The 24925-nt window shown below is 44.7% G+C and overlaps 1 protein-coding gene across 11 annotated transcripts in view; it reads left to right on the top strand.

Annotated features, from left to right (window-relative positions):
• The window catches only part of MYO18A (myosin XVIIIA), an 805500-nt gene that overhangs the window by 579471 nt on the left and 201104 nt on the right, over positions 1–24925 (top strand). For all 11 annotated transcript variants that reach the window (XM_069226228.1, XM_069226223.1, XM_069226221.1 and 8 more), the window contains 2 exons: positions 10717–10840; positions 15781–15981. In XM_069226228.1, the coding sequence (XP_069082329.1) occupies positions 10717–10840; positions 15781–15981 (325 nt within the window). The remainder of the gene's footprint in view (positions 1–10716; positions 10841–15780; positions 15982–24925) is intronic.

Raw genomic sequence — 24925 nt, 5'->3', positions numbered from 1 at the left:
CAAATTTGTAAGACTGCTAAAACGGTTGCTTTAGGTAGTCATTAATTACGTCTTATTACTATAGGAACCCCAACCACTGCACTACATTTTAAATCCTTTCTTTGTGTTTTTCTGCACCAAGCACTTATAGACTATAATGCCTATCGGTATGAGTATGTGATCCCTACATCATGGAACCCTCATTGTCCTGAACTTTGATTTAGGCACGAGAGAGGGAGAGAGAGAGATGTAAAGTTTAATTACACCCTACACTGGGATGTGAATGTATATATTTTATTTAAATCTTTATTAGTGTAATTACTCATGCATATACATCTGACATTCTTACAGTATGTTTTTATGTTACATGTAGGGGTTGAACAAAGTTAAAAATCTGCCTCCAAATCATCGTCTTTCTTAAGCACTTGTGAAGTGCTAAGAAGATGAGTTCCTTTGTTTACCTGCATTGCATTAGCATCTTGGAGCTCCTAGCTGGGATCAGGCAAAAGGATGGCTGTTGGCACTTTAAGTGAGCCCTTTCTATTGAGCCCAGCTTAAAGTGAAAATGATGAATACATCTTACCTCTTGCAGGTTGTGGCTCCGACAGAAAGCAGACAAGGGTGCTGCTGAATGAGTCCCAGTGTTGGCAAATTGCAACATATCAGAATATTTCACTGGGACCAGTTCAGATATTCAATATTAGCTGCCAGATATGGGATCCGAATGGACCCCCAGAAACTGCAGATTCGTTTGATAAATGGATCTCATCCTCTCTGGACGTTGTTCTACCCATTAGAACCAGAGTAATCCCTTCATCCCACAAATCTAAACCCTGGTTCTCCCCTTACCTGCTTGAACTTAAAAAGAACTGTAAAAAACTTGAGAGACTGTGGCGTAAAAACTACAGTCTCTCCAACAGAGAGATTTACAAACAATCGATCAGAACATATCACCATAATATTAAAATTGCCCAGTCCACCTATTATGGTGAGAAAATAGAACGTTCCTCGTGTCCTCAGAAAGAAATCTTTCAAATTTTTAAAGAACTGACTTCCCCTCTTATATCTACCCCCATGACAGACGCCTCCGTTTCCCACAGTGATCGACTGGCATCTTTTTTTCAGGACAAAATCATCAGTATATACTCTGGGTTCCCCACCTATACGAATCCTCTCCCTATTTGTAAGGATACAGATTCCCGTCCTGTAGGAGTCTCTCTAACCACCTTCCCCCCTCTCACCGACGAGGTGACTAATAACTTCTTGTCCAAAATTAAATCCGGCTCTCCTCTGGACCCTGCCTCTCCCTCTGCTCTCTTGCAGGTAGCAGACACCATTGTTCCTCCTCTCACTAAAATTTTTAACAATTCCTTATCCTCGGGCTCCCTTCCCCAGTCATTTAAACACGCTGTTGTTAAGCCCCTTCTGAAGAAACCCAAACTTGACCCCACTCTATTGGAAAACTTCAGACCTATTGCCCTCCTCCCTATCTCCGCTAAAATCCTTGAGAAACATGTCAACACTGAACTAACCAGCTATCTCGAAAGCAAGGAACTCCTACATCCCACCCAAATGGGCTTTAGAGCCTTGCACAGCACTGAGTCAGCTCTTCTTACCGTAACCGAGTCGGCCCGCCAGCTCTTAGACCTAGGGACTCACGTAGCCATCATCCTGCTTGATCTAAGTGCAGCTTTCGACACTGTCGATCACGATCTTCTCTGTTGGAGACTATCAGATATAGGGGTAGGAGGTTCCGCCCTTTCTTGTCTTTCCTCCTTCCTTAAAGATAGATCCTTTCAAGTTTTGGACCGCACCTTCTTCTCTGGCCTCTTCCCTTTGGCATGTGGAGTCCCCCAGGGCTCGTCCCTTAGCCCCAATCTTTTTAATGTTTACTTGTCACCTTTAGCTAAAGTAATCGCCCTTCATAATCTGTCACTGGTCACATATGCAGATGACACTCAGCTAGTGGTGTCCCTCTCCAGTTTTGGAGACTCGCCGGTGGCTAACCTCTCCCGCTGTATGAGTGACATTGCCAAATGGATGACTGAGTCCAAACTCAAATTTAACGATGGAAAATCGGAAGTCCTGGTCTTGGGCAATGGTCCCCCCGCTCTTCCTCTCCCCTCGCTTTCAGATGCCTTTAGTACTCTTCCTCTCCCCAAACCTCAAGTTAAAACTCTAGGTGTGATGCTTGACCGCCAGCTTACTATGGATTCCCAAGCCAGTAAAGTCTCCTCTACCTGTTTTGGTCTCATGCGTATGTTCAGAAAGATTCTCACCCTTCTCCCTCCTACAGCCAGAAGAATCCTCATTCAAGCCTTAATCCTTTCCCGGCTGGACTACGGAAACTCCCTGTTCCTCAGCTCCCCCCTTTATGTTATTATTACGAAGCTGCAAAGAGTGCAAAATGCAGCTGCCAGGCTTCTTACTCACTCTTCAAAATATTCTTCCGCCAAATTGGCTATCTCTACTCTCCACTGGCTCCCCATCAAGGAACGGATCCATTTTAAATCTCTCTGTATTGTCCATAGGGCCCTACATGGTAAAGGTCCCATCTCTTTGAGGAAACGTATTTTCCTGCATATTCCTTCTAGAAATTTACGTTCCTCCTCTCTCAGGTATGCACAAATCTCTCGGTCTAAGAGAGCCTGGGGCAACAACTCCTTCTCCAGCAAGGCCTCCCACCTTTGGAATACCCTTCCTATGGAGCTCCGTTATGAATCCTCTGAACACCTCTTCAGGAAAATGCTTTAAACTTTTTTATTCTGTAATTATTATCGATTCTTCCACCTATTCGTGCCTTGTTGCTTTAGCGCTGGGATGCCTTTGGGTCACCATGCCCTCTATAAATTCTAAAAACTAAACTAAACTAAACCCCCCCTACCCCCTCCCATTTCCAGCACTGAATCTAGATATTACACAAACATATGCCTAAAACGAACCAAACATATTGGCTTTGCCAATGCTTGGTAGCAGTATCAAACAATGGTAACAATGATACTGTTGCAAATAATTAGAATTGGAAAACAAATCTATTCTGAAAATAAGAGACTGTGAAATAAACATTATTAAGGTTTGTGGAAGAGGTAGTGATCTTTGTAGTGTCTTAGTCACTTTCATTCTCCTTAACACCAGTTTTCTGTGCAATCCCTCATCTAAGTAAACTTTTACACCCTTTTCCTCCCCACATCTTTCTGAAATCCTCTGTCTGCATGTGTGACACACATCCTTCCCCTTCATTGCTGCTTTTTGCTCTGTTCTTCTGCGTGTAATTTCTTGTGCCCGATTGTCTATGCCGTCTTTCCTGCTCTTCACCTGTAAAAACAGCATTTTCTTTTCCTTTGGTGCTCTCGAAATTTCACAGCTGTGGATACCTCCTAACCACATTTGTACATAAAATGGCCATTACAATTGGCAGTATGTGACCATCGCTCTATATACTCTGCATAAAGGCCAAGGATTTCATGGCTATAAAATCTGAACTTCATTCTGACCCTGTAATAGTCACTGTGAGCAACTTGCTCGGCTTTTTTGCCTCAACTCCAGAGCCCAGACATGAACAGTCATACTCACCCTAAACTCATCAATACATTTATAGGTGACTTAATTTACAGTATTTGCTGCACAAGCCTCATATATTGCATTAGAAAACCTACTGAAACACAACTTGAAAATCAAATGCGATTAGACAGAGCTAGGAGAAGTAAAACATGTGGAATGTAAAAAGGGACTTGATCACTAGTGTGCAAAAGGTTTTTACAGTCATTGCTGAGAAATGAATTGTTGTTTTTGCTCGTAAAGTTAAGGACCCATCACAGAGAAAGTTTATCATTCCTGCTGGGTTTGAGCACTAGAATGTCCTACCAACCGTAATGTCCTGGCTGTAGCCGAACATATTACAGCAAAAGCTATTCACTGTCTCCACAGCATACAGAAAAGGCCTGATGCTTAGGTCTCATCGGGGACAAGGTATGTGCTATTGCTTGTGAGCCATTTTCTTAGCTTCAATGGGCTTGGAGCCTGCCCATTGCTCACCATTTGTTCACTTAATTGCCAGTCTTATTTGGGGCGTACTTCAAAGAGGCCTCCTCTGTCAGAGGTAAATGTTATCTGATACTTAGGCAGGGCCCTGCTTTTTTGTTGCCACAGCCAGAAAGGTCCTGCTCAAGAGTCAAGACCTGTTTGACAGGTCTGCAAGGGCTTTGCAAATAACAATGTGAAGCACACTTCAAAGGATGGAAGCAGAATATCAGAATACTTGTATCGGCTTTCTAGTTGCTTAGAACTCAGCTTTTGTTCTACCAGACTTCTGTCTCTGAGTTTGTTGCGGGTAGAGGGACTGCCTGAAACTGAAATTTAGTGTTTTATGTGGGAGTACACTAGGATTGCCGTAGTACACTCCCCACACACAACTTAGCCCTCAGATCCCAAGTTTAATGTAGCTGAAGATTTACAAACTAGGTAGGGTTAACCCGGCAACCTTTACCTCAATGGATAGAGCATCCAAAGGGGCTTTTACCACTCACTAGCCTGTGGCGGGTATAAATGTGGCATCTCTAGGCACCTGTTCCAGAAAACCTTCTGGACATGAGGAAGATCAGAAGAATACTGCACCTGTTGTCTGCAACCTGAGACGTGTCCTGGAGGATAGACCTGCTGTCACTCTTATACTCTGGACAAAGATGTAGACTTCAGGGATCATAAGGCTTGACCCCCTGTTAAAGCCACAGGGACAATTGGGACTTCAACGACTAAAGTCAGAAGCTAAAATATTTGACAAGGACAAACCTGGTTAGTGTATCCGACCCATGCTTCATTGCGGACGGTGTCAACTTGTGCCTAGGTCCTGCCCCGCCGCAACCATTGACTATCACTGACACTTCATGCTTCTTGGAGCTATTTCTACTTAAAACTTTAAAAATTCATGTCTCTGGTTCTCCTTATTGGATTTTTGTCATTTTGGTGTAAGTTTGTTTATTAAATTGCACTATATTTTTCTAATTCGTTTTTTGGATATGTTTGGTTTTGCATTTCAACTTTTTTACTGTTCTATTATTTTTTAATATTTTACATATTGCCTCTAAGTTAAGCCTTTCTACTACCAGGGGGTTGAGCTCTGGTTAATTTAGTACTTTAAGGGTTCACCTTGGCTAGGGTTGTGATTATTACTTGAGATGGGTACTTACCTCTCTCAACTGACAATTTACAACACAAGCATATTTTTCTTTTACTTTCAGCCATGCTTCACAGCAGCCGCGCTGTTGTACAAGATAGCTAAAAATTGACAGAGCCAAAAGATCTTGCATATGCGCAACCTATTGGCTTTACCAGTGCTTGTTCCTTAGAATGAAATTCCCTGCTGGTGAGGGGCCGTGAAGCACAGACCTTGGAATGATGGCCTGGCTGCACACCCACTGTGACTGCCCCCTTCACACAGACAGAAAGCATCCTGATTTATTGCTAGTTATCCTGCAAGCATGTAGAGGAGATAGAGAGCACTGACTGCAACTAGGGTTGCCTTTTGGCTGGTTTTCTACCACACCACTGGTATTTTGATGTCCCGGCTGGGTAGAAAAAGAAGTAGAATCACCTAAAGTTGGCAATTTTAGTTCTTCATTTGTACATACTTCAAACAGCAAATATAAATAGAGTTCTCTTTTTTGTGCGTTCTGTAAAGTAACCAAAGGCAGAAAAGTAATACTAGGAATGAACGCTGACGATTCTGTTTGCAGTCCTATTTATTATCACAGCCACATCTAGGCCTTTGCAGACTCTTAAAACAACAACAAATGGCCGGTATTTTTCTCTTGGAAAGATCGCAACCCTACCTGCAGCCACATGTGCAACTTGAGAAATAACACTAACACCACCCTTATGGATGCACCTTGGCTGCGCCAGAGGGCTCCTTGGGAGGACCTGGCCCTCCCGCTAGAACAGGGTCTGATGCACTCCCTGCATCTGTGTTCTACCCGTTCTGTTTATGCGGAACGTTGCGCTGCTGCAGCCATTTCCTGATGTCCTGTATCGATTCCATAGTGTTAGGGGGAGGTTCACTTGCCATAACATACCTCTTCACTATACCAAAGCCCAAACAATTGATATTGTCATTTTTTTCATTGGTTAGTGGCTGCTGCCCTGTGCTTAATTTGAACCGGCGATTGCTGTTGGGGCCCACTGCGTCATTCTTGGGGTCATGGGCGGGGTTAGACAGGGACAAAAAATAGCCCCAGCACCAAAATAAAAGTGGCCCTTATTAGCAAGGCATACTGTTAAAGTGGTAATATATTATTATTTTATTATAAGCATTAATAGAGCGCACATTTCACCCAAAAGGTATCATGGCGCTAGGGGCCTTGGGTACCCAAGCACAGTCCAACCAGGTATATACACAGGTTACGAAGAAAGGGCCAGGTCTTCAGAGCTTTCCTGAAAGATAGCCAGTCTTCCATTAGTCTAAGGGTGGCCGGGAGCTGATTCCATAGTTGTGCAGCTCTAACTGAGAAGGCCTGCCCTCCCATTTTTTATTTCTTAGCATTATCATTAGGGATGCAGGCTAGCAAAGCTGATGAGGAGCGAAGATTCCTCCTCGGGACATCTGGAAAAACAATTCTGCAGAGGGACTGATCTAAGTCCATGTACAGCTTTAAAAACAATACATAAAGATTTGAAAGCTATTCTCTGCTTAATCGGTAGCCAGTGAAGCTCCTTTAAGGCATCTGAGGCTGAGGACCTTCTGGCACGATTCAGGGCCAACTTTGCCACAGCAGCCTGTAGTCTGTATAGTTGCATCAGCTGGCAGCATGGGGAGCAGTTTCTGCAGGCCCCGCAGCAGCAAGAAACAAGACCCAGCTATGTTTGTGGTATGAACTTCAAGCAACAGTTTATTGTCAAAGACCCCCAAATTATGGACTGAGTCCGAGGGAATTGGTACATCCTTTGCAGGAAGAGGCCAGAAATTTACGGAAAGAGTCATGGGGACTTTGTTTGCCGAGCAATATAAGAACTCAGTCTCATCCCCATTGAATTTAAGAGAGTTGGTGTTCAGCCATATCGCGATGTTCCTCATGCAGTTATGAAATACCTTTATTACAGTCTGATGATCACTGTCGAAAGACAAAATCAACTGAGTATTGTCTGCTTAGTTAACTACTCTGAGATCATGAGATTTAATAAGACTGATAAGAGGTCTCATATAGAGATCAAACAGGATGGGTCCAAGGGCAGACCCTTGAGGAACACAATTTTCCACCTTCCTGAAGACAGAGCTAAAAGGCGGAAGGGCGACTGCTTGGCTGTGTTCAGATAAATAGGAATGCAGCCATTTTAAGGCTGTTCCTCCGACTCCAGATAAGGCAAGTCTATTTAGCAGGATGCAGTGATTAACTATGTTGAATGCAACAGACAGGTCAAGAAGAATCAAGATTGCAGACTGGCCGTGATCGACTAGCATCCGTGATGTGTCCAAGGCTAGAAGTGTGGCTGTCTCAGTCCCATGTCCCAGTCTGAAGCCAAACTGTTCCTATATATGGGAAATAAACAGTAAAAACCAGCCGTAAAGTGATGAAAAACGTAGGGTACTGCCTGATTGCTGTGTAGGCAAGTCCCATACATGCCAACACTCCCAATTCAGTCGGGAGACTACTAATTTTAAAGCTAGTCTCCCGCTTCCTGAACCATGCATGCAAAAACCCAACACCTCTGCTAGCTTCTGCTGATGACCCAAATTATGCAGTGCCAGTAACCTGCAGGCCAGAGCAGCACATTTTTGTCTCGTTCTCACTGCCTGCCATGACGCTTTCTCCGGGCTCTTGACAGGCAAGGGAAAAAAACGATTGCATTTCTAATATCCTATCCTGCAGTAACGCACTTGCAAGTCCCATACACGCCAGTAGACCGAATGGAGGCTGCAACAAAAGTCAATGGGAGAGATACATTCTCCCGATTCTTTTTTTTTAAGATCTCCCACGTTCCTCTTCTAAAATGTTGGCATGTATGCAATCCGACCCCGCCGGTGGGGCCCACTGGCATCCTCGGGGATCAAGAGAGGGGAAAACACACAAATGGGAAGAAGGAAGAGAAGGCGGAAAAAACGTCAACAGGGGAGAAAGCAGGGACCCTGCCAGAGTGAGAGGAAGGGCCAGGGAGTGTCATAGGACGGTGAGGTGGATTCAGGACTACGCAGCCTTGTTATTCAGCACGGGACATTTAATAACATTGGCCGCTGTCTTTTGAGGAGTGCATTATGTTTCGTATTAGGCGCTGCTGCCGCCTCTTTGCTATTGGAGTCCCAGTGTTAGCCACCTTCTCAGGGTCCATGATTTAACTGCAGGACACATTTAGACATCAAGACTCCGTATTAAAGTGTTCATTGGAGGTGATCGTGCGCTTACGTAAACCAGCCACCTTCTTCATCCTCACCCCTCCCCAAACCCTTCTCTCTGATAAGCAAATTGAATGAAATCTCCTGCCGTCCCTGGACGGTTAAACTCATTACAGCCCATGCGTTCCCCGCCAACAGGAAAGGGACGTTTTCTGCCTTTATATATTGAGAGAAAACACAAATGTGTGCGCAGTGGCGTGTACTGAAGTGATGAGGATGGGACGAGAGAGGAATGCTGTTCTTGCCTCAGAGCCGTCAGCCCTACCCTCCGCAGATGTAGCAGTAATAACAGACCCCAAACTCTGTGTGTCTGAAATAACTGGCAACCGTTTTGTTGATCGAGGCCGGTCGGGCCCGATACGTCTGTTGGTTGCTGGCATTGTGCATCAAAGTTTGTTTGTGGAAGACAATTCTGTAGGTAGGAGAGAGGCACGCTAAAATGTTTTCCAATGTTGTGAATACTTTGGAATTAGCTGGAAGCCTTCACGGTGGCTTCGAGCTGCCCTCGGAGGCCCTTCTGGGCTAATCAACTCTTCCGGAAGTGTGAGGTTAACAAGTTCCTGCAGGCTGAAGAAGTGTTGGAAATGGACGTTAAATCTGGTAAACAAGCACTGGTAAAGTCAATAGGTCTCCCCTCCCCCGGAGCTGTTGGCTTTGCCAGTGTGTTTTTGCCACCTGCGTGGCTGCTGTTCGGCATAGGTAAGAGGTAGTGGCGTAGAGGATAGGTGTGGAGTGTTTTACAGTGGAATGGGGAAGAGTGGAGAGACGTGTCGGAGAGTGGAGTGGGATAGAGAGAGTATCATGTATTGTAGTGTCATAGAGTGTGGTCGTGTAGCCTGGCATGCAGGGGAGCGGTGTAGAGTGAGCTGTTGTAGAGTGCATGGACGTAGCGTGTGGCAGAGGAACGTGGGTAAAGTGCAACACATAGAATCCAGAGGTGTACAATGCAGCTTGTAGCTAGCACAAGCCAATGACTCTGTATTTCTGGTCCTGGAAGTCACGTTTAAGATTTCACATACTACCTGATGGGGTAGGGTGCGGTCTGGCAACTCAATGTTAGTAGTAGAGATCATTGGACACCAAAACAACCCCCACCAAGTTCTGTGTGCTAACTTCTTTATGGGTGTGGGTTACATCATGTACATTTTGACTTGACCGTTACGACTAGGTTTTTCTTCTACTCTGGGGGCTTTAGTTAGAGGGGATGGAAAGTACCTCAGTTGTTGGAAGTTTGCACAACTTCAATGTTTCTGAACAAAGTTTCTGATGCTTAGGACATTAGTGCTGGACCTTATCACCACTTAGCAAAGACAAAAGGATGTTTTTGGTGCACCTCGGTGCATAATGCTGTGTGGGTGGTGGGGAAAGGGTGTGGGGGAGAAATCACATGCTCATGCTTGACATCCACTCATATAGCGGACTTGTGATGTGAAGGTGTTCAATTGAGGAGAGGTCTCACCATCATGGGGAGATATGTTGTACATATAATATTCTGTGGTCTTAGTGGTGCTTTGCAGGGTTACTCCACCCCAGACTGTTACCAATACTGGGCGAGGAGTTCTGGTTCAATGGTGTGGAAGAGAGGGAGTCCACAGTACTAGGTCCCCTTCCTTTGCTCACCTTCACCTCCCTCTGTTTGGCTTGGTTGTCCTCTTTTTGGGAATGAGCGCTTTGAATCTCGGGATGCTGGTCGAGCTCCTCCAAGACGTGCTCTTGTCTCCTTTCACCAGGTGTTTGCAGGTCAACGGACAAGCAGGAAGACAAACAGCCAGGCCAATTACAACCCAAATGAGAACGACTATGAGCTTGGGTCTAGTTGTAAAAAGCATGAGCACCACTCTGGACCCACACTCTGTGGGTCTGGCCACTTTCGCTTTGGTTCCTCAAGTTTTTTAGAGCTCTTTCTTGTGATTATAAAAACAGGGCTTTCGTAGCAAGGTCGAGAATTGCTTAATTTCTTTTGGAACTGGAGCACAGATTTTGGAGCAGAGCGGAATCATCTGTAATACATTTTTCCTAGAACGGCTTGTTTCTTTCTCATTTCCTGCATCGCGGGTGAGTGTTCCTTAGGTGACAGCTGTGTAAGCTTAGAAGCATACATCATTGAGCGTACTTTTGTTAATATTTATGTAAATTGGTGACATACGAGCAATTAGCAGGTTCTTCTGATGTAAATGGTAATTTTCCTATTAGCACTTTTCATGCAGCCAGGAGAGCCCTAGAGTGTTGTCAAATGCAGACAGACCTTGTGCATCAACAAGGAAAGGAGTACAGGGATGAGGCGGGGTGTCCAGTGTGAGCTGGAACAGGTTTGAATCTTCTTTAAATGTTGCCTGTCTTTCTGTTTCTTGGCACAGGTTTGACACTGAGCTTGCCCAGGCAAATGAAGAGGTGCAGCGGGAGAAGATCCAGAGAGAGAAACTGAGCAGGGAGAAGGATATGCTCACATCCGAGGTCTTCAACCTCAGACAGCAGCTGGAGGTGGGTAGGGTCAGTCTGACTAGATGCAATGCATTGCAGCTTTTAGACTCTGATCAAGGATGCCAGGTCAGTTGCTCCTGTCTCAAAGATGGACCATTATGTGTGCAATGTCTGCTTCAGAATCCTCTGAACGTTTTAGGCCAGTTTGAGGGAGGGAAGCTGCTGGATGAGCCGATGTATTTATATCAAAACTTTCTTCTGTGAACTGTAGAGAGATAATATTGGTAAGCAGGCATTGGCAAATCCTATAGGTCTTGCCAATGCCAAAGCTGTTTGCTTTGCCAATGTGTTTTACCCATGTTGTACACCAGCATGGCTGAAGGTTAGTGGCATGAGTGTTGTACAGTGGAGTGGCAGAGTGGAGTGGAGTGGCAGAGAGTAGCTTGTATTGGAGTGGCATAAAGTAGAGTCGGGTAGAGTGGCATACAGTGGAGTGGCAGAGAGTCTAGCAGCATAGAATTCAGCAGTGTACAATGCAGCATCATCGAATGGAATGGTGAAGATTACATTGTTGTCTAATAGAGTGTAAAGTGCAATGGTGCAGAGTACAATGTAATAGAGTGTAGTTGCACAGAGTAGAGTATCACAGAATGCAGTGGCATAGAGTGGTGCAAAGTGGAATGGTGTGGAGTGGTGTAGAGTGGCGCAAAGTAGAATATAGTGCAGTAGAGTGCAGTGGCATGGAGTGCTGCAGAGTGCAGTGGATAGAGAGTAGTGATGCTGAGTAGAGTGCATTGCATAGTATGCAGTAGTGCAGAGTAGATTGGCATAGAGTTTTGTGGAGTACAGTGCAGTGTTACAGAGTAGAGTGTAGTAGAATTCAGCAGCACAGAGTAGACTGGCGTAAAGTACAGTGGTGGTGAGTATCGTGTAGTGACATAGAGTGGAGTGGCGTGGTTTGGCATAGATTAGAGTCGACTGGTATAAAGTGCACTGGCATGGAGTGTTGCAGAGTATAATGATGTACAGTTCAGAGGCATAGGATTCAGCGTGTAATGCAGCACTGTAGAATGCTGTGGCGTAGATTAGAGTGATGCATAGTAGAGTGCATTGGTGCAGAGTGCAGTGGTGTAGAGTAAAGTGGCAGAGAGTGCAGTGGCATAGAGTGGTGTGGATTGGCATAAAGTGGAGTGATACAGAGTTCAGTAGCATAGAGTGCAGTGATGCAGAGTAGAGGGGCGTAGAGTGCATTGGCACAGATTGCAGAAGTGTAGAGTGGCATAGTTCAGCGGCAGGGAGTACAGTGTCAGAGTGCAGTGGTGTAGAGTGATGTAGAGTACATTGGTGCAGAGTAGAGTGCTGTGGCATAGAGTGCAGTGATGTAGAGTGCAGCGCATTGGCTAGAGTGCAGTGGTTTAGAGAAGAGTGGCATAGAATGCAGAGGCTTATAGTGCAGTAGCATAGATTGTTTCAGAGTAGAGTAGAGTGAAGTGGCGTGGAGTGGGGCAGGGAAGAGTACAGTACAGTAGAGTAGAATGACAGAGGGTAATGGTGTGAAGTGCATTGGCATAGAGTGCAGTGGTGCAGAGTAGACTAGAATGGCATACAGTGGATTAGCGCAGAGTGCAGAGGCATAGTGTTGTGTTACAGAGTAAAGTGCACTGGGTTAGAGTGTAGTGGTGTGGAGTGCAGTGTTGCAGAGTGGAGTGGCATAGAGTGGAGTTGTGCAGAGTACATTGGAGTGGCCTAGACTGGAGTGGTCTAGAGCGCAGTGGCGAAAAGGGCAGTGGTGTAGAGTAGAGGGGTGTAGAGTGCATTGGCATAGAGTTGAATAGTGCAGAGTGAAGTAGAGTGTAGTGGTCTAGAGTGCAGTGGCATGGCGTGGGGATGTGCAGAATGCTGCAGAGCAGAGTGAAGTGGTGCAGAGTGGATTATCCAGCATGAGATCTTTCATAGATTCACATGCTTGAATCCTTCTCCGTCATCAGACTTGGAACCCCCGGTAACATTACCAACAGCAGTACGGACATGCCCCTTTACATTAATATACATTGCAACTTTCTCCAACTTATCCTCTTCATTGTAATGATCCAAACTTTAGCTAATCAGAACCCACCACACCCAGCTGTTCCCCTGCCGATGCTTCCAACTGTCAGATTTTCCTCTGCACAATCAGGTGTGAGGAACTCTATCTGACAGCTCTGTAAAGAAAGAACTGTTTTTTAAGAGATGGCAGCATTGAAAAGTCTTCATTTAAGATGTGAATTTTGTGGGAAAAAGAATTTACGTGGAGGATCCACGTACAAAATGTTTGTACTGCCTGCACCCAGAGCACAAGCCAGTGGAGTGCAGTATTTGTCTGACATTTTCAGCTAAACGGAAGGATCGTGAGTGGCACCTGGCACTGCGTTGTATGACAGAACAATGCATGGCAGAACAAGGCGGTCGGAACCGTGTCTTTACCACACATGCCTTTACAACAAATTTCGTTGTGAAGCGTACTTAGTTAAGGTATATGTGGTAATGCCATGCATGGCTGTGTGATACAACCCCCAGACCCTCTCGCCCCGCCCCAAACCCTAAAAGCTACCCTGTCATAAAAACGACCCCACCCTGTCGTAAAAACTACCCAAACCCTCTGCCCTAAACCCTACCCTGTCCTAAAAACTATCCCGATCCCCCGCCCTGCCATAAACCCCAAAACCTACCCTGTCCTAAAAACTACCCCGACAGCCACCTTAAAACCTACCCTGTCCTAAAAACTACCCCAACATGCCCCAAAACCTACCCTGTCCTAAAAACTACCCTGACCCCTGCCCTATCTCCTAAAACCTACCCTGCCCTTTCCTAAAAACTACCCCGACCCCCATCCTAAACCCTAAAAGCTACACTGCCCTGTCCTAAAGCCTACCCCACCATGTCCCAAAACCTACCCCACAACCTACACTGTCCTAAAAACTACTCTGACCACTGCCCTAACTCCTAAAACCTACCCTGCCCTTTCCTAAAAACTACCATGACCCCCATCCTAAACCCTAAAAGCTACACTGCCCTGTCCTAAAACCTACCCCACCCTGTCCTAAAAACTACACCAACCCCGGCCCTTAACCCTAAAACCTACCCTGTCCTAAAAACTACCCCACCCTGACCTACAAACTACCCCAACCCTGCCCTAAAGACTACCCCGACCCTGCCCTAAACCTTAAAACCTATCCTATCCTATCCTAAAAACGACCCCACCCTGTCCTAAAAACTACCCTGACACCCTGCCCTAAACCCTAAAACCTAGCCTGTCCTAAAAACTACCCCACCCTGTCCTGAAAACTACCTGACCCACCCCACCCCTGCCCTGTACCCCAAAACCTACCCTACCCTGTTCTAAAAACTACCCTGAACCCCGCTCTAAATCCTATCCACCCTGTCCTAAAAACTAGCTCCAACCCCCCCCACCCCGCCCTGAACCCTAAAACCTACCATGCCCTGTCGTAAAAACTAACCTGACCCCATCCTAAACCATAAAAGCTACCCTCCCCTGTCCTAAAACCTACCCTACCCTGTTCTAAAACTTCCCCTGACCCCCCCGCCCTGAACTCTAAAACCTACTCTGTCCTAACAAGTACCCCGCCCTGTCCTAAAAATTACCCGACCCCACTCTGAACCTTAAAACCTAAAACTTCCCTGTCCTAAACCCTGAAAGCTACACTGCCCTGTCCTAAAAATTACCCCGACCCCCTCACCCTGAACCATAAAACATTCCCATCCTGTCCTGAAAACCTCCCCGACCCCACTCCTGCCCTACACCCTAAAACCTACCCTGTCCTAAAAATTACCCCACCCTGTCCTAAAAGCTATTGAATCCTAAAACCCTACCCCACCCTGTCAGAACAATTACTCCAACTCGCCGCCCTAAACCCTAAAACCTACCCCACCCTGTCCTAAAAAACTACCCCGACTCCCCACCCCTGCACTAAACCCCAAAACCTACCCTGTCCTAAAAACTACCCCACCCTGTCGTAAAACTACCCTGACCCCCCCACCCTAAAACCTACCCCTTCCTGTCCTGAAAACTACTCTGCCCTGTCCCAAAAACTGCCCTGCTCCCGTCCTGAACCCTAAAACCTACCCCACCCTGTCCTAAAAATGACCCGCCCCTCCGCCCCTGCCCTGAACTCTAGAACCTACCTTGCCCTGTCCTTAAAAAACCCTCCAGCCCCCCTCCCCCCCCCCCCTCCAGCCCCACTTACCCGCCCACTTCGTTTCTCTCCCGACTGTTCCTGCTGTGTGCCTGAACCACTCTTACGCATGGTGCCTTAACCACGCATTTGATTGGTTCAGGCAAGTGTGGTAACGTTTGCGTGGCTACACTACGCGTTGCTCCGGCCGTGTAGAAAAGGCTGTTTCCTCTGGCACTGACCATTTTACTAAAGGAAATGGAAAAGGGTAAAAATAAAGTTAAACAAGAGAAAGGACCCTCTGCTGTTAAGAGTCAGACATCTGGTCAGATACACAAAGATGACAAACGAAAGACAAAGACACAAGTTAAAGGATGATGAGCCCACAATACATATAAAAAGTCAAGTTGTATAAGAAACACTAATTACAACTTATTACACGCTTTTTTGTATCTCATAAATATAAATAGTTTCATTAAAAAAATAAAGTGAACAAATACACAAAGACAATTGCAAAACACAATATCTTTCATTACAGCTAAATTCCACACCTTCCTTTTTACCAGAAAAGGGGATTAGTATTCTGACATGGGCTTCTGGTAAAAACAGAAATATAATTAATAGGTGAAACAAAGGCTGGTCTAATTGTATTACTACCTGGGGGAAATATTTTAGAATAGCATAGGTTACTTTTCAGCATGTGTTATTAAAGGGACCTTTTAAAGTGAGGTATACGGCATGTAGTGAGAATGAAGGTAAGTGATAGACTCAGCACTTGCTGACTATTCAGCACATTCTGGTGACTCTGCTCCATCATGTGTCTCACAGGAAAAAGACTCCGAGATCCAGGCACTTACTCAGAAGGTGGAGCAGGTGGAGGTCGAGCTACAGGACGCCTCGTCGCAGGAGTCCAAAGATGAGGCTTCTCATGCCAAGGTGAAGAAGCAGCTGCGCGACCTCGAGGCAAAGGTCAAGGACCAGGAAGAGGAGCTGGATGAGCAGGCGGGCAGCATCCAAATGCTGGAGCAGGTATGGATTATGGGACCGGAACTGGTGGCCCTGGGGCGACAGGCAGTACTCTGATAGATGAAAACTACATGGCACCAGCGGTGAGGGCCAAGAAGGTGAAAGCGCAGGGTTAGTGAAAATTATATAGGGAAGTCTGTTCCTGGAGAAATAGATGGAGAATAATAGTGTTTAGACTAAAAGGTTTATGAGGGGGACAGCTGGGGTAAGGGGCAGGGGAGCTGATGGTTGTAAAGTTAGAGCACGGGTATTAGAGCGGCGGAATGAGGCTGGTGTAAGGCGAGCCCTGGACACTGATGACTGGGAAAGAAAGTGGTATAGGTAGACCATTGAGGCGCTGTGTCCAGTGAAGCTAATGCCTGAGGGGGTGGAGGTGAAGGGGAGTGATAGAGGTGGATGCTTGATGTAGAGAGTGTGGTAGAGTACAACATCTGGACCGGGCAGTTGTGAATGCTGATGATTAGGTAGCTGGAATGGTTGAGACGGAGGTAAGGCGAGAAGGGTGAGGCTGGGGGATGGGGTAAGAGGTGGTAAATCTGATGGCTAAAGATTACTTGCATCAGTGAAGACTTGATGAACGGATCCAAGTCTGGCGCATTGAGGTAATGGAAGTAATGCAGGCCGAGGGCTTGGGCATTGGGGAGGCGTTAAAATTTATGGCTGATATATTTAGGATTTAGTGACTTTGGGCAGGTTGAAACCCTAGCATCGATAGGTAGAGAAAGTGGACGTGGACAAGAGTTACATAGGGAATCTGAGGTGGCTTTTCCGGAGCTCTCCAGTCGCACGACTGGGAAAAGACAACTGGAGCATTTGTGGACAGGAGGAGTTGAGGAGGGATGTGGTTGATGTTTTTGCCTGGAATGCATTTTAGGACTGTAAATAGAGAAATGCAAGGTGGAGGCTGATGAATGGAGTAATTGCCACTTATTGTTTTAATGCCTTTGTCCCTGAAGCTAATGCCTACCTGCGCAGAGATACGATCGATGATAACACAGCCAGTGAATTTAGTGATATACAGTCTTGCTGTCTAATGTAATGTCAATATGTGCTTCCAATAAGGGGTCCATTTGAGGTGTGGGAAGGTGTAGATAAAAGCATTGCTGGAAGCCATAAGAGAGCAGGGTTGAAAAAAGGCAAAGGGTGTGGGTCGTGGTGGTGGTGTGGCGGGGCAGCGGGGAGGGTACGTTGAACTGGACAAGAAACCACATGTAAATAAGAACGAAAGCTTGTGATGATCATTGTTTCTAATAGCCAATTTACTTACCAGTAATATTCAGTCCTCAGTCTACCTATTCCTCATCGATGCCTACTAAATACAGTCAGTTCTCCTCCAGGATCCAGGCAATCCTTTGCCACTCCTTCCCCAAGGTATTTCTTTTCCTGTGGGATTTCTGTTAATTTAAAAAATCATTCTTATCCTGTCTGTTATAAAGAAACATTCCCTGTTCCTCCTTACAAAGTACCGAGGCGCACGCTGTTGTTGAAGCTTCAAGTGTGCCAAGAAAAATGAATGAACTGCAGTGACTGTGACAATAAAGAAGTAGACAATGAATAATGGTTATTACTGATAAGTAAGCAAGCCACCTCTTCCTACTTTTTCATGACAATCCTCACTGCATGAAGTTATGGTCAAACAGTCAAAGGACTTCAACTACTGCACCAGTCAGAAATACCACTGATGCAAACATGCTATGGTACCCTCTAAAAGTATTTATTGCTTAGAGGTATATCCTCTCAATACCTAACTGCAGGTAAGATGCCAGGACCAACAGTGTTTGACAAGGTACCCCCTTCACAGCTTATTTTACTTTTTAAATATTATACTATAGTATATTATAGAAATGAACCAGCAGTAGAACCACACACATTGACAAAGCCAATAGGTTGCGCTGTAATGTACCAACAAATGTTGGCATTCACAAATGCTGTTTGAATGCATTCTATGCAAGTGTAATTTATCACATTAAAGCCTGCCCTACTGACTTTGCCATTGAAGCAAACAAATGTAGTAAAGAATTTGTAGTGATCAGGAATGGGTGATTGTAAGGGGTTTTTAGGGTTCAAGGAAGGCTATCAGTAATAAGGGACCTTTAGGGTTCAGGGATGGTTAACATTAAGAAATAATAAAGGGTTTGTAGGTTTCAGGGGATGGTAGCCTCAAGTGGTTTTTGGAGTTGCACTTTACTCCACTCTACTACACTTCATCCCACTGTTCTCCTCTCTGTCATACTCTGCTCTACTCCACTGCACTGTCTGACACTCTAGTCCACTGTATTACACTCCAGCCTACAGGACTATACTACACTCTATGCAACTCCATAACACTGTACTCCATTATATGCCCATCCACTGTACGCCACTGTATAACAGCCAACGAGACTCCACTCCTCTCTGACACGCCACTCCACTGTAGGACACTCTCGTCCATGGACTTTACAACACTCCTTTTGATGATACTCTACTGAAAGACACTCTGCTTCACTCTGCCACTCCTCTCTACAACACTGAACTCCTCTTTGACCGTCTAAAACACCCTGCTCTACTATATGAAAAGCCACTCCACTGTACTACACGCTGCACCACTCTGATACTCCACTATACAACACACCACGCCATTCCACTGTATAACTCTATTTCATGCTACAGTATTCCACTCAGCCACACTACACTGTACGACACTCTCGTCCATTCTACTGTGCGGCACACCAATTAATGACACACTAATGAATGACACTTGAAACCACGATTTGAAACACGTTTATTACAAAACAGAAACCATAGAAATTCAATGAAAAACAGTGGTTAAGGATAAGTTATAGTTAGGAAAACTTTATTTATTCTTTCTATATAAATATACAAAAATATCTTAAACTAGACACACTTTGCAAATTAAATACTTATAGTTATAACTCAAATTTATAATTTACACACCACATTCAAATTACTGTACCTCAAACATTTCCGTACCCATTGTTGTCACCTCACTCGCCACACTACACTATGGTATTTATATAGTGCAAACCTAGCCAAAAGCTGTTACAAGTTCAAAGGCAAAAGCACAGTCAGTGTATGATGTCAGGAGTCATTAACACAACATCCCACTCGACATGTATTTCTTCTATTATAGCTTTCATGCACTGTGGTCTCACCAAAAACAGATACTAACAATTTTAAACTTATTATTACACAGATTTTACTTACTACTTATTCATCATTGATTTGTATATTTTTCATTGTTTTTTTCCTTCATGTATTAAAACATTTTTACAATACTGAAAACCATCATTATATGAACTAACAATACATTAAACATCTTCCATAGAAACATTGACAATTCACCATATCACAACATTGCTACATGCATTATGAATGTCTCCCCTCTCCGTCAATACTCTCCCTCACCCCCAAAACACATCCTCAAACATGCACACTAACAGTCCCAGCCACAACCTACATACACCCAAAAATACAACGGGAAAAATAGAACTTCTTTTTCAGCCCTTGTAGTGTTGCGGGCTGGGATCACCCCTTAAAATAGTCTACGCACGTTTCGATGGGAAAAAGTTATTCTGAATCCACCTTTTTCAGGACCAAGCTTTAGTTGCTATCTACTTTGGTCGACCACTGGGGGATTATCATTCTTCGAGGTCTACTTAGTCTTGTACTGAGTCTCCATATAATTACTGTCATCACACAGGAATCTGTGCACTACCACAGTGACTATGGCAGGAACACTCCTCTACATTTCTTGTCATTCCTCAAAGTACATTCCAACATTAATGTTATTTTTTTTTGTTCAAACAAAGGCCTCAATAAATGTTTAGTTATATTATGTCTCTCAAGGTCGGCAGGAGTATGTGACCGATCATGGCACTTTCAATGAGACGAAAACAAGGTTATCCCTTGTCATAACTAAACATATATTGAGGCCTTGTTTGAACAAAAAGAGAAAATGAATGATGGATTGTACCTAGAGGAATGACAAGAAATGCAGAGGACTGTTCCTACGATAGTCACTGTGATAGTGCACAGATGCCCGTGTGATGACAGTAATTGTATGGAGACTAAGCATAAGAATAAGCAGGCCGAGGAGATTGATAATCCCCCAGTGGTCATCCAGAGTAGATTTTAAATAAAGCTTGGTCTTGAAGAATGTGGATTTAAAAACATTTTTACCCACCAAATTGTGCGTCGGCTATTTTAATGGGTAATCCCAGCCTGCAACACTGCAACGGCTGAAAAAGACGATCTATTCCCGTTGTATTTTTTGGTGTAAGAAGGTTGGGGCTGGGACTGGTGTGAGTGGTGTTAGTGTGCATGTTTGTGGATGTGTTTTAGGAGGGAGTGAGTGAGTGGATTGACAAATAGGGGATATTAGTAACGCTTGTAGCAGTGTTGTGGTACATTGTATTGTGATGTTTCTATGGAAGATGTTTAATGTATTCTTAGCTCACATAATGATGATTTTGAGTGTTGTAAACGTGTTTGATACATGAAGGAAAAAAAGCAATGAAATATATACAAATCAATGATGAATAAGTAGTAAATAAAAATATTTTTAATATTAACAGTTTAAAATTGTCAGAATCTGATTTTGGTCAGATGACAGTGTATGAAAGCTATAATAGAAGAAACACAGGTCGATTGAGATGTTGTGTTTTGTTGATGGTTTCAGTTTACCCCTATCCTAGATCTAAAACTAATAGATAGGGGAAACCCCGTTTCTATGGTATTACGTCAGGAGTAGCAGGTTTGTAGACTTTTACTTTAAAGAGTGTTCTTTGACGAGCTGAGTCTTCTTCTAGTTCCTATATTGTAGCAGGATTGGGACAATCTTGATGGATATGGGGACTACCGTTCCTGATCCCAGGGGATAGAGAAGGCATGTTTCTTTTTTTTTCTTCCTTTTTTTGCTTGTCTTCAGCTCAAGCTCAATGGTGTCCTGGCTGCAGGTGTGACTATAGCCACGGGGGATGGTGAGCTTATCATCACAGTAGACAAGGGTGCTGGTCATGCTGGCTTTGTAGACTATTCAGCTGGTTTTGACGATACTGGCAAGAGCATCATAAAGGCCTTTAAGTAAAGCAAGGATCCAACAGGGATGTTTTCAGATCTCAGCACGGCAGTGGCAGTAGTAGAGAACCTCTCCCCTGCCCTGGTGAGGGTGGACTGAGCACTGCTTGATGCTTCGCTCCAGGTAAGAGAGCCCGCCCAGGAGAGTCTTCCGGTCCAAGCAGACCACACGGTACAGGAAGAGGGCCAACGCCCCATTTCTCTTCTGCCACATATTTGGGATAGCTGTCTGACATATGTCTTTTCTCTGTTTATTTATGATCTCATTCTGTAATCTGTCCCGTCTTTTTTTTTGATATTCAGGATTGCTTTTTGTTGTTTGTATCCAATGTTTTAATCTGTATATGTAGTCTGCCTTTTATTTTTCCTCTGTATTTTTAAAATATGTCTCTGTAGTCTAACGTCTGTCATTCCCCCATATATTTAGTATATATGACTATGAGCCTGATTTAAAACTCGACGGACAGGTTACTCAGTTACAACAGTGCCAGCTATCCCGTCCGCCAAAATCTAAATCCCATAGAAGATAATGGGATTTAGATTTCGGCTGATGGGGTATTCGTCACTGTTGTGACAGAGTAACCCGTTCGTCGAGTTCTAAATCAGGCCCTTTCACCAGTCGGTTTCTACTTTCTTTTGTATAATTAAAATATATTCTTGAAATCTGTATCATATTTTTTTTCTGCTTTTGGGATAGCTCTTTGTAATCTGTCCCATCTTTTCTTCGAATCTCTTTGCAATATGTCTCCAATAGTTTCTCTTTTTTACGCGCTTCTTCTCTCTACGCAGGATTGTGCGTCTGTTGGAGGTGCCTTTTTTAGTTTCCTCCGGGCATGTAAAGCCTTCGTCCTTTTCTCTCGCCTTCTTTGCCCTTTTTTCACGCGAGGGAGCTTGGGCCGATAGATGTCAGCCCGCGGGTTAAACTAGACAACGCCGTGGACATCATGGTGAATTAACGCTGCCCTGGGATTGGCTTTGCCATGTGTCGGGCTTAAACTTCCCCTCAGTTTGAAGGTGTGAGCGGTGTGGAGACCACAGTGGTGCCTCGGGAGCATTTAGGAGTGAGTGATTGGCGCGAAGGGGTAGAATTGATTTCGAGGGAAGCAGAAGAAAGATTTATCCCGCCTTCCCACCGCCAGACAGAGCTCGTCCTGCAGCTCCGTGTTGGCTCTTATTTGTAGTCCAAAACCGTGGTAATGGCAGACATATTTCTTGCTGTTATGTGTTCCGAAAATTGCTTTAGCTGCAGCTGGGTGCAACAGGGAGCGGTTATGCTGGCAGTCGGCAGTGTGCACTGCCAGAGAAATGGCTGTCATGGCGGCGCAGAGAACAAACAACCCGCCGGATTCTTTCTGCGGAACTTTATGCTTCCGCAGCGGACTAATAAAGAGGGCGGCCTTCACAAGGGCAAGGAGTGCCCTTTCACAGATCCGGAGCACTACCCTCGCTCCGGGTCTAGTTGCGTGGTTCGCGTACTGAAGGTGCCCTGTCGAATTATTATTTTATGTATCTGAGGTAAATACTGCGCTGTTCCCTGGCCTTAGTTTTGCACTTGAGAGCAAGCTTGCAAGAGTGGCCTTGCACACCACTTGCCTCCCAGTGACATCGCAAGGTTGACCTCTTGACCCACCTGTAGCCCCTCAACAACCTACTAGCAGGAATAGCTGAATAAAAGGTAAAAGTTAGACAAGCAGGATACAGTTAATTTTCATGATGAAAGACCCAATTGTGGGCAACCTCAGGGCAATGATTTGGAAAGCACTACTCGTGGTGAAAATACTTTTTTGCCAGTGGGACCCTAAAGGTTGGGAATCCAAGCTGCATGGAATTCTGAAGTCACAATAAATGGTCACCAGAATTTCATTGGTGATAGACAATACATATCTATCTAGACTGTTCATGTGGAGACTCACATGTGTCTGATCAGCTACCAAGGGGAATTGTTATTCACATTCGCAACGTCTGCCTGCAACATGGGAAGGAGGTGAGCAGTTGCTAAATATATGGGGTCTGCTGGAGGAAGTGTGAATGTTCTTGTTGGCGTAGGGAATAAACCACTCAGACAAGGTCTCGTGCTTGTACTTAGTAGCCTACCTTTATTTGTTTCTGCTGCACAACTGAATATGTTCTTTCATGGTTACTTGCCCCTCACTCAGCGAACGATTATGATCTCTGGTCAGAATGGCCTGACTGTCCTTGACTCTATAATAGCTCTCCATGCAGAGATGTTTTGCCACTCCTGGCAGCTCTATAGAGGGTATACAATAATTCTTTGGACAAAGGATTACATTTGAGGATCACAGAATAATAGTCTTGTTCCAAAAGACCTGTGCTTTATTTAAAAATTATATTACCAGCCAATCATGCACAAGACTCGATACGCAGGCTTTTTTCCCTGAGCCTAGAACACCAACCCAGCTCTGATGTATTCTCTGAACATAAATGTATTTGCCTCGGAATTTTACTAGTAAAACAAAAATGTAAAATTTGACCCACCTCTGGGTATTGATTCAAGCTCGAATGTAACGAGTTGTATGTTAGCCACTTCCTTAAGACGTTCGTCTTGGGGGGGAGGGGGAAGAGAAGGTTGGGGGCACGGGAATCAATGCAAAGAGAGCACTTCCTCGGGCATCAGGAGGATAATCTGCAACAGTCATCCTCCCGTAGGACCCAAGAGAACTTTTCCACAATACAGAGATGGATACGAAATAGAAAGAGTTGTGACACAATGGGGCTCCATGGTCATGGGTATATAACCTTTCAAATTAGGAAATACAGGTCTGCATTAACCATGCTAACTGCAGAATCCCATGGTTACAGGAGAGCGGTCAAAGTAGATGTGACCAAAATTAATTTTCATGGGGTGGGGAAGGCAACTTTACGCTTGGGTGTACATTTAAAGGCTGTACCCTAACTATTGAGGCAGTATGCTTAGACACTAGGGAGGTTACTCCCTATGCGGTGAAGGAGTACTTTGGGTATTCCTCAGCCAGACTGATTCTATTTCGCCTGGTAACACACCAAAGGAATTCAAGATAATACAAAAGTATTCAAAGAGGACTTTCAGAGTCAAACACAGAAACATCTAAATCAGAAACTCACAGGATGGTGCACTAGGTATGTGGACCTCTGGACTTACACATTCTTTCCTGTGCCTAAGCATGCATAGCCTGCTGACTGTCTTGTGCATCAGCGCAGGTGCCTGATAGACTGTTTGTCCCAGAGTTCTTCTGCCAGGTGCTTTCCTAACCTTTCATCTGTCTTACCAGTGAATCCGTATTTTAAACTTGAATCCATACAGGATTGTATTACCTCCGCACACTTGCAGCAGGCATGGCTTCTAGGGTAGGACTGCCAACTGAATATGTCCCTCTAGCCACACCGTGTTTCCAGCACTGAGGTTTTGCTTGACTTCTTAATCCATTCTAGGATTTGGGAGTTGTCATTGTTACACAAGTGGAACTAAAATTAAGGACAGTATGAGAGTAATGTACCCTCTAAAAGGACTATGAAATGTTAGAAGCCAGGCATTCCTACTGACCTGGAGTCATCTGATAACTATTACTATTAGAGAAATCTAAAGATGTGGGTTGCTACAGAAAATCCACCTTACTAGAGTAATCTATGGGTTTAAAATCACACCTTCAGCACCCCTGCTCTGAAAGTGGTTGCAGTACCAGTTCACTAATTTGACTTGCATTCGGAAATGCAGACCTGAGTGTTCACAAACCACTGGGGCTGCTTTACCTGATGGTTACCATTCACCCACCCTTTCTTTGTTTTACCATAAATAAAATCATTTTTCTGGGTCCCACCTTAGAAGTACTGTGTTTGAAATTCCCATCCTTCCCCATGCCATAGATAGATGCCC

Source organism: Pleurodeles waltl, chromosome 3_1 (genome assembly GCF_031143425.1).
Source record: "Pleurodeles waltl isolate 20211129_DDA chromosome 3_1, aPleWal1.hap1.20221129, whole genome shotgun sequence".
NCBI lineage: Eukaryota > Metazoa > Chordata > Amphibia > Caudata > Salamandridae > Pleurodeles > Pleurodeles waltl.
This window is presented reverse-complemented; position numbering and strand designations above follow the sequence as displayed.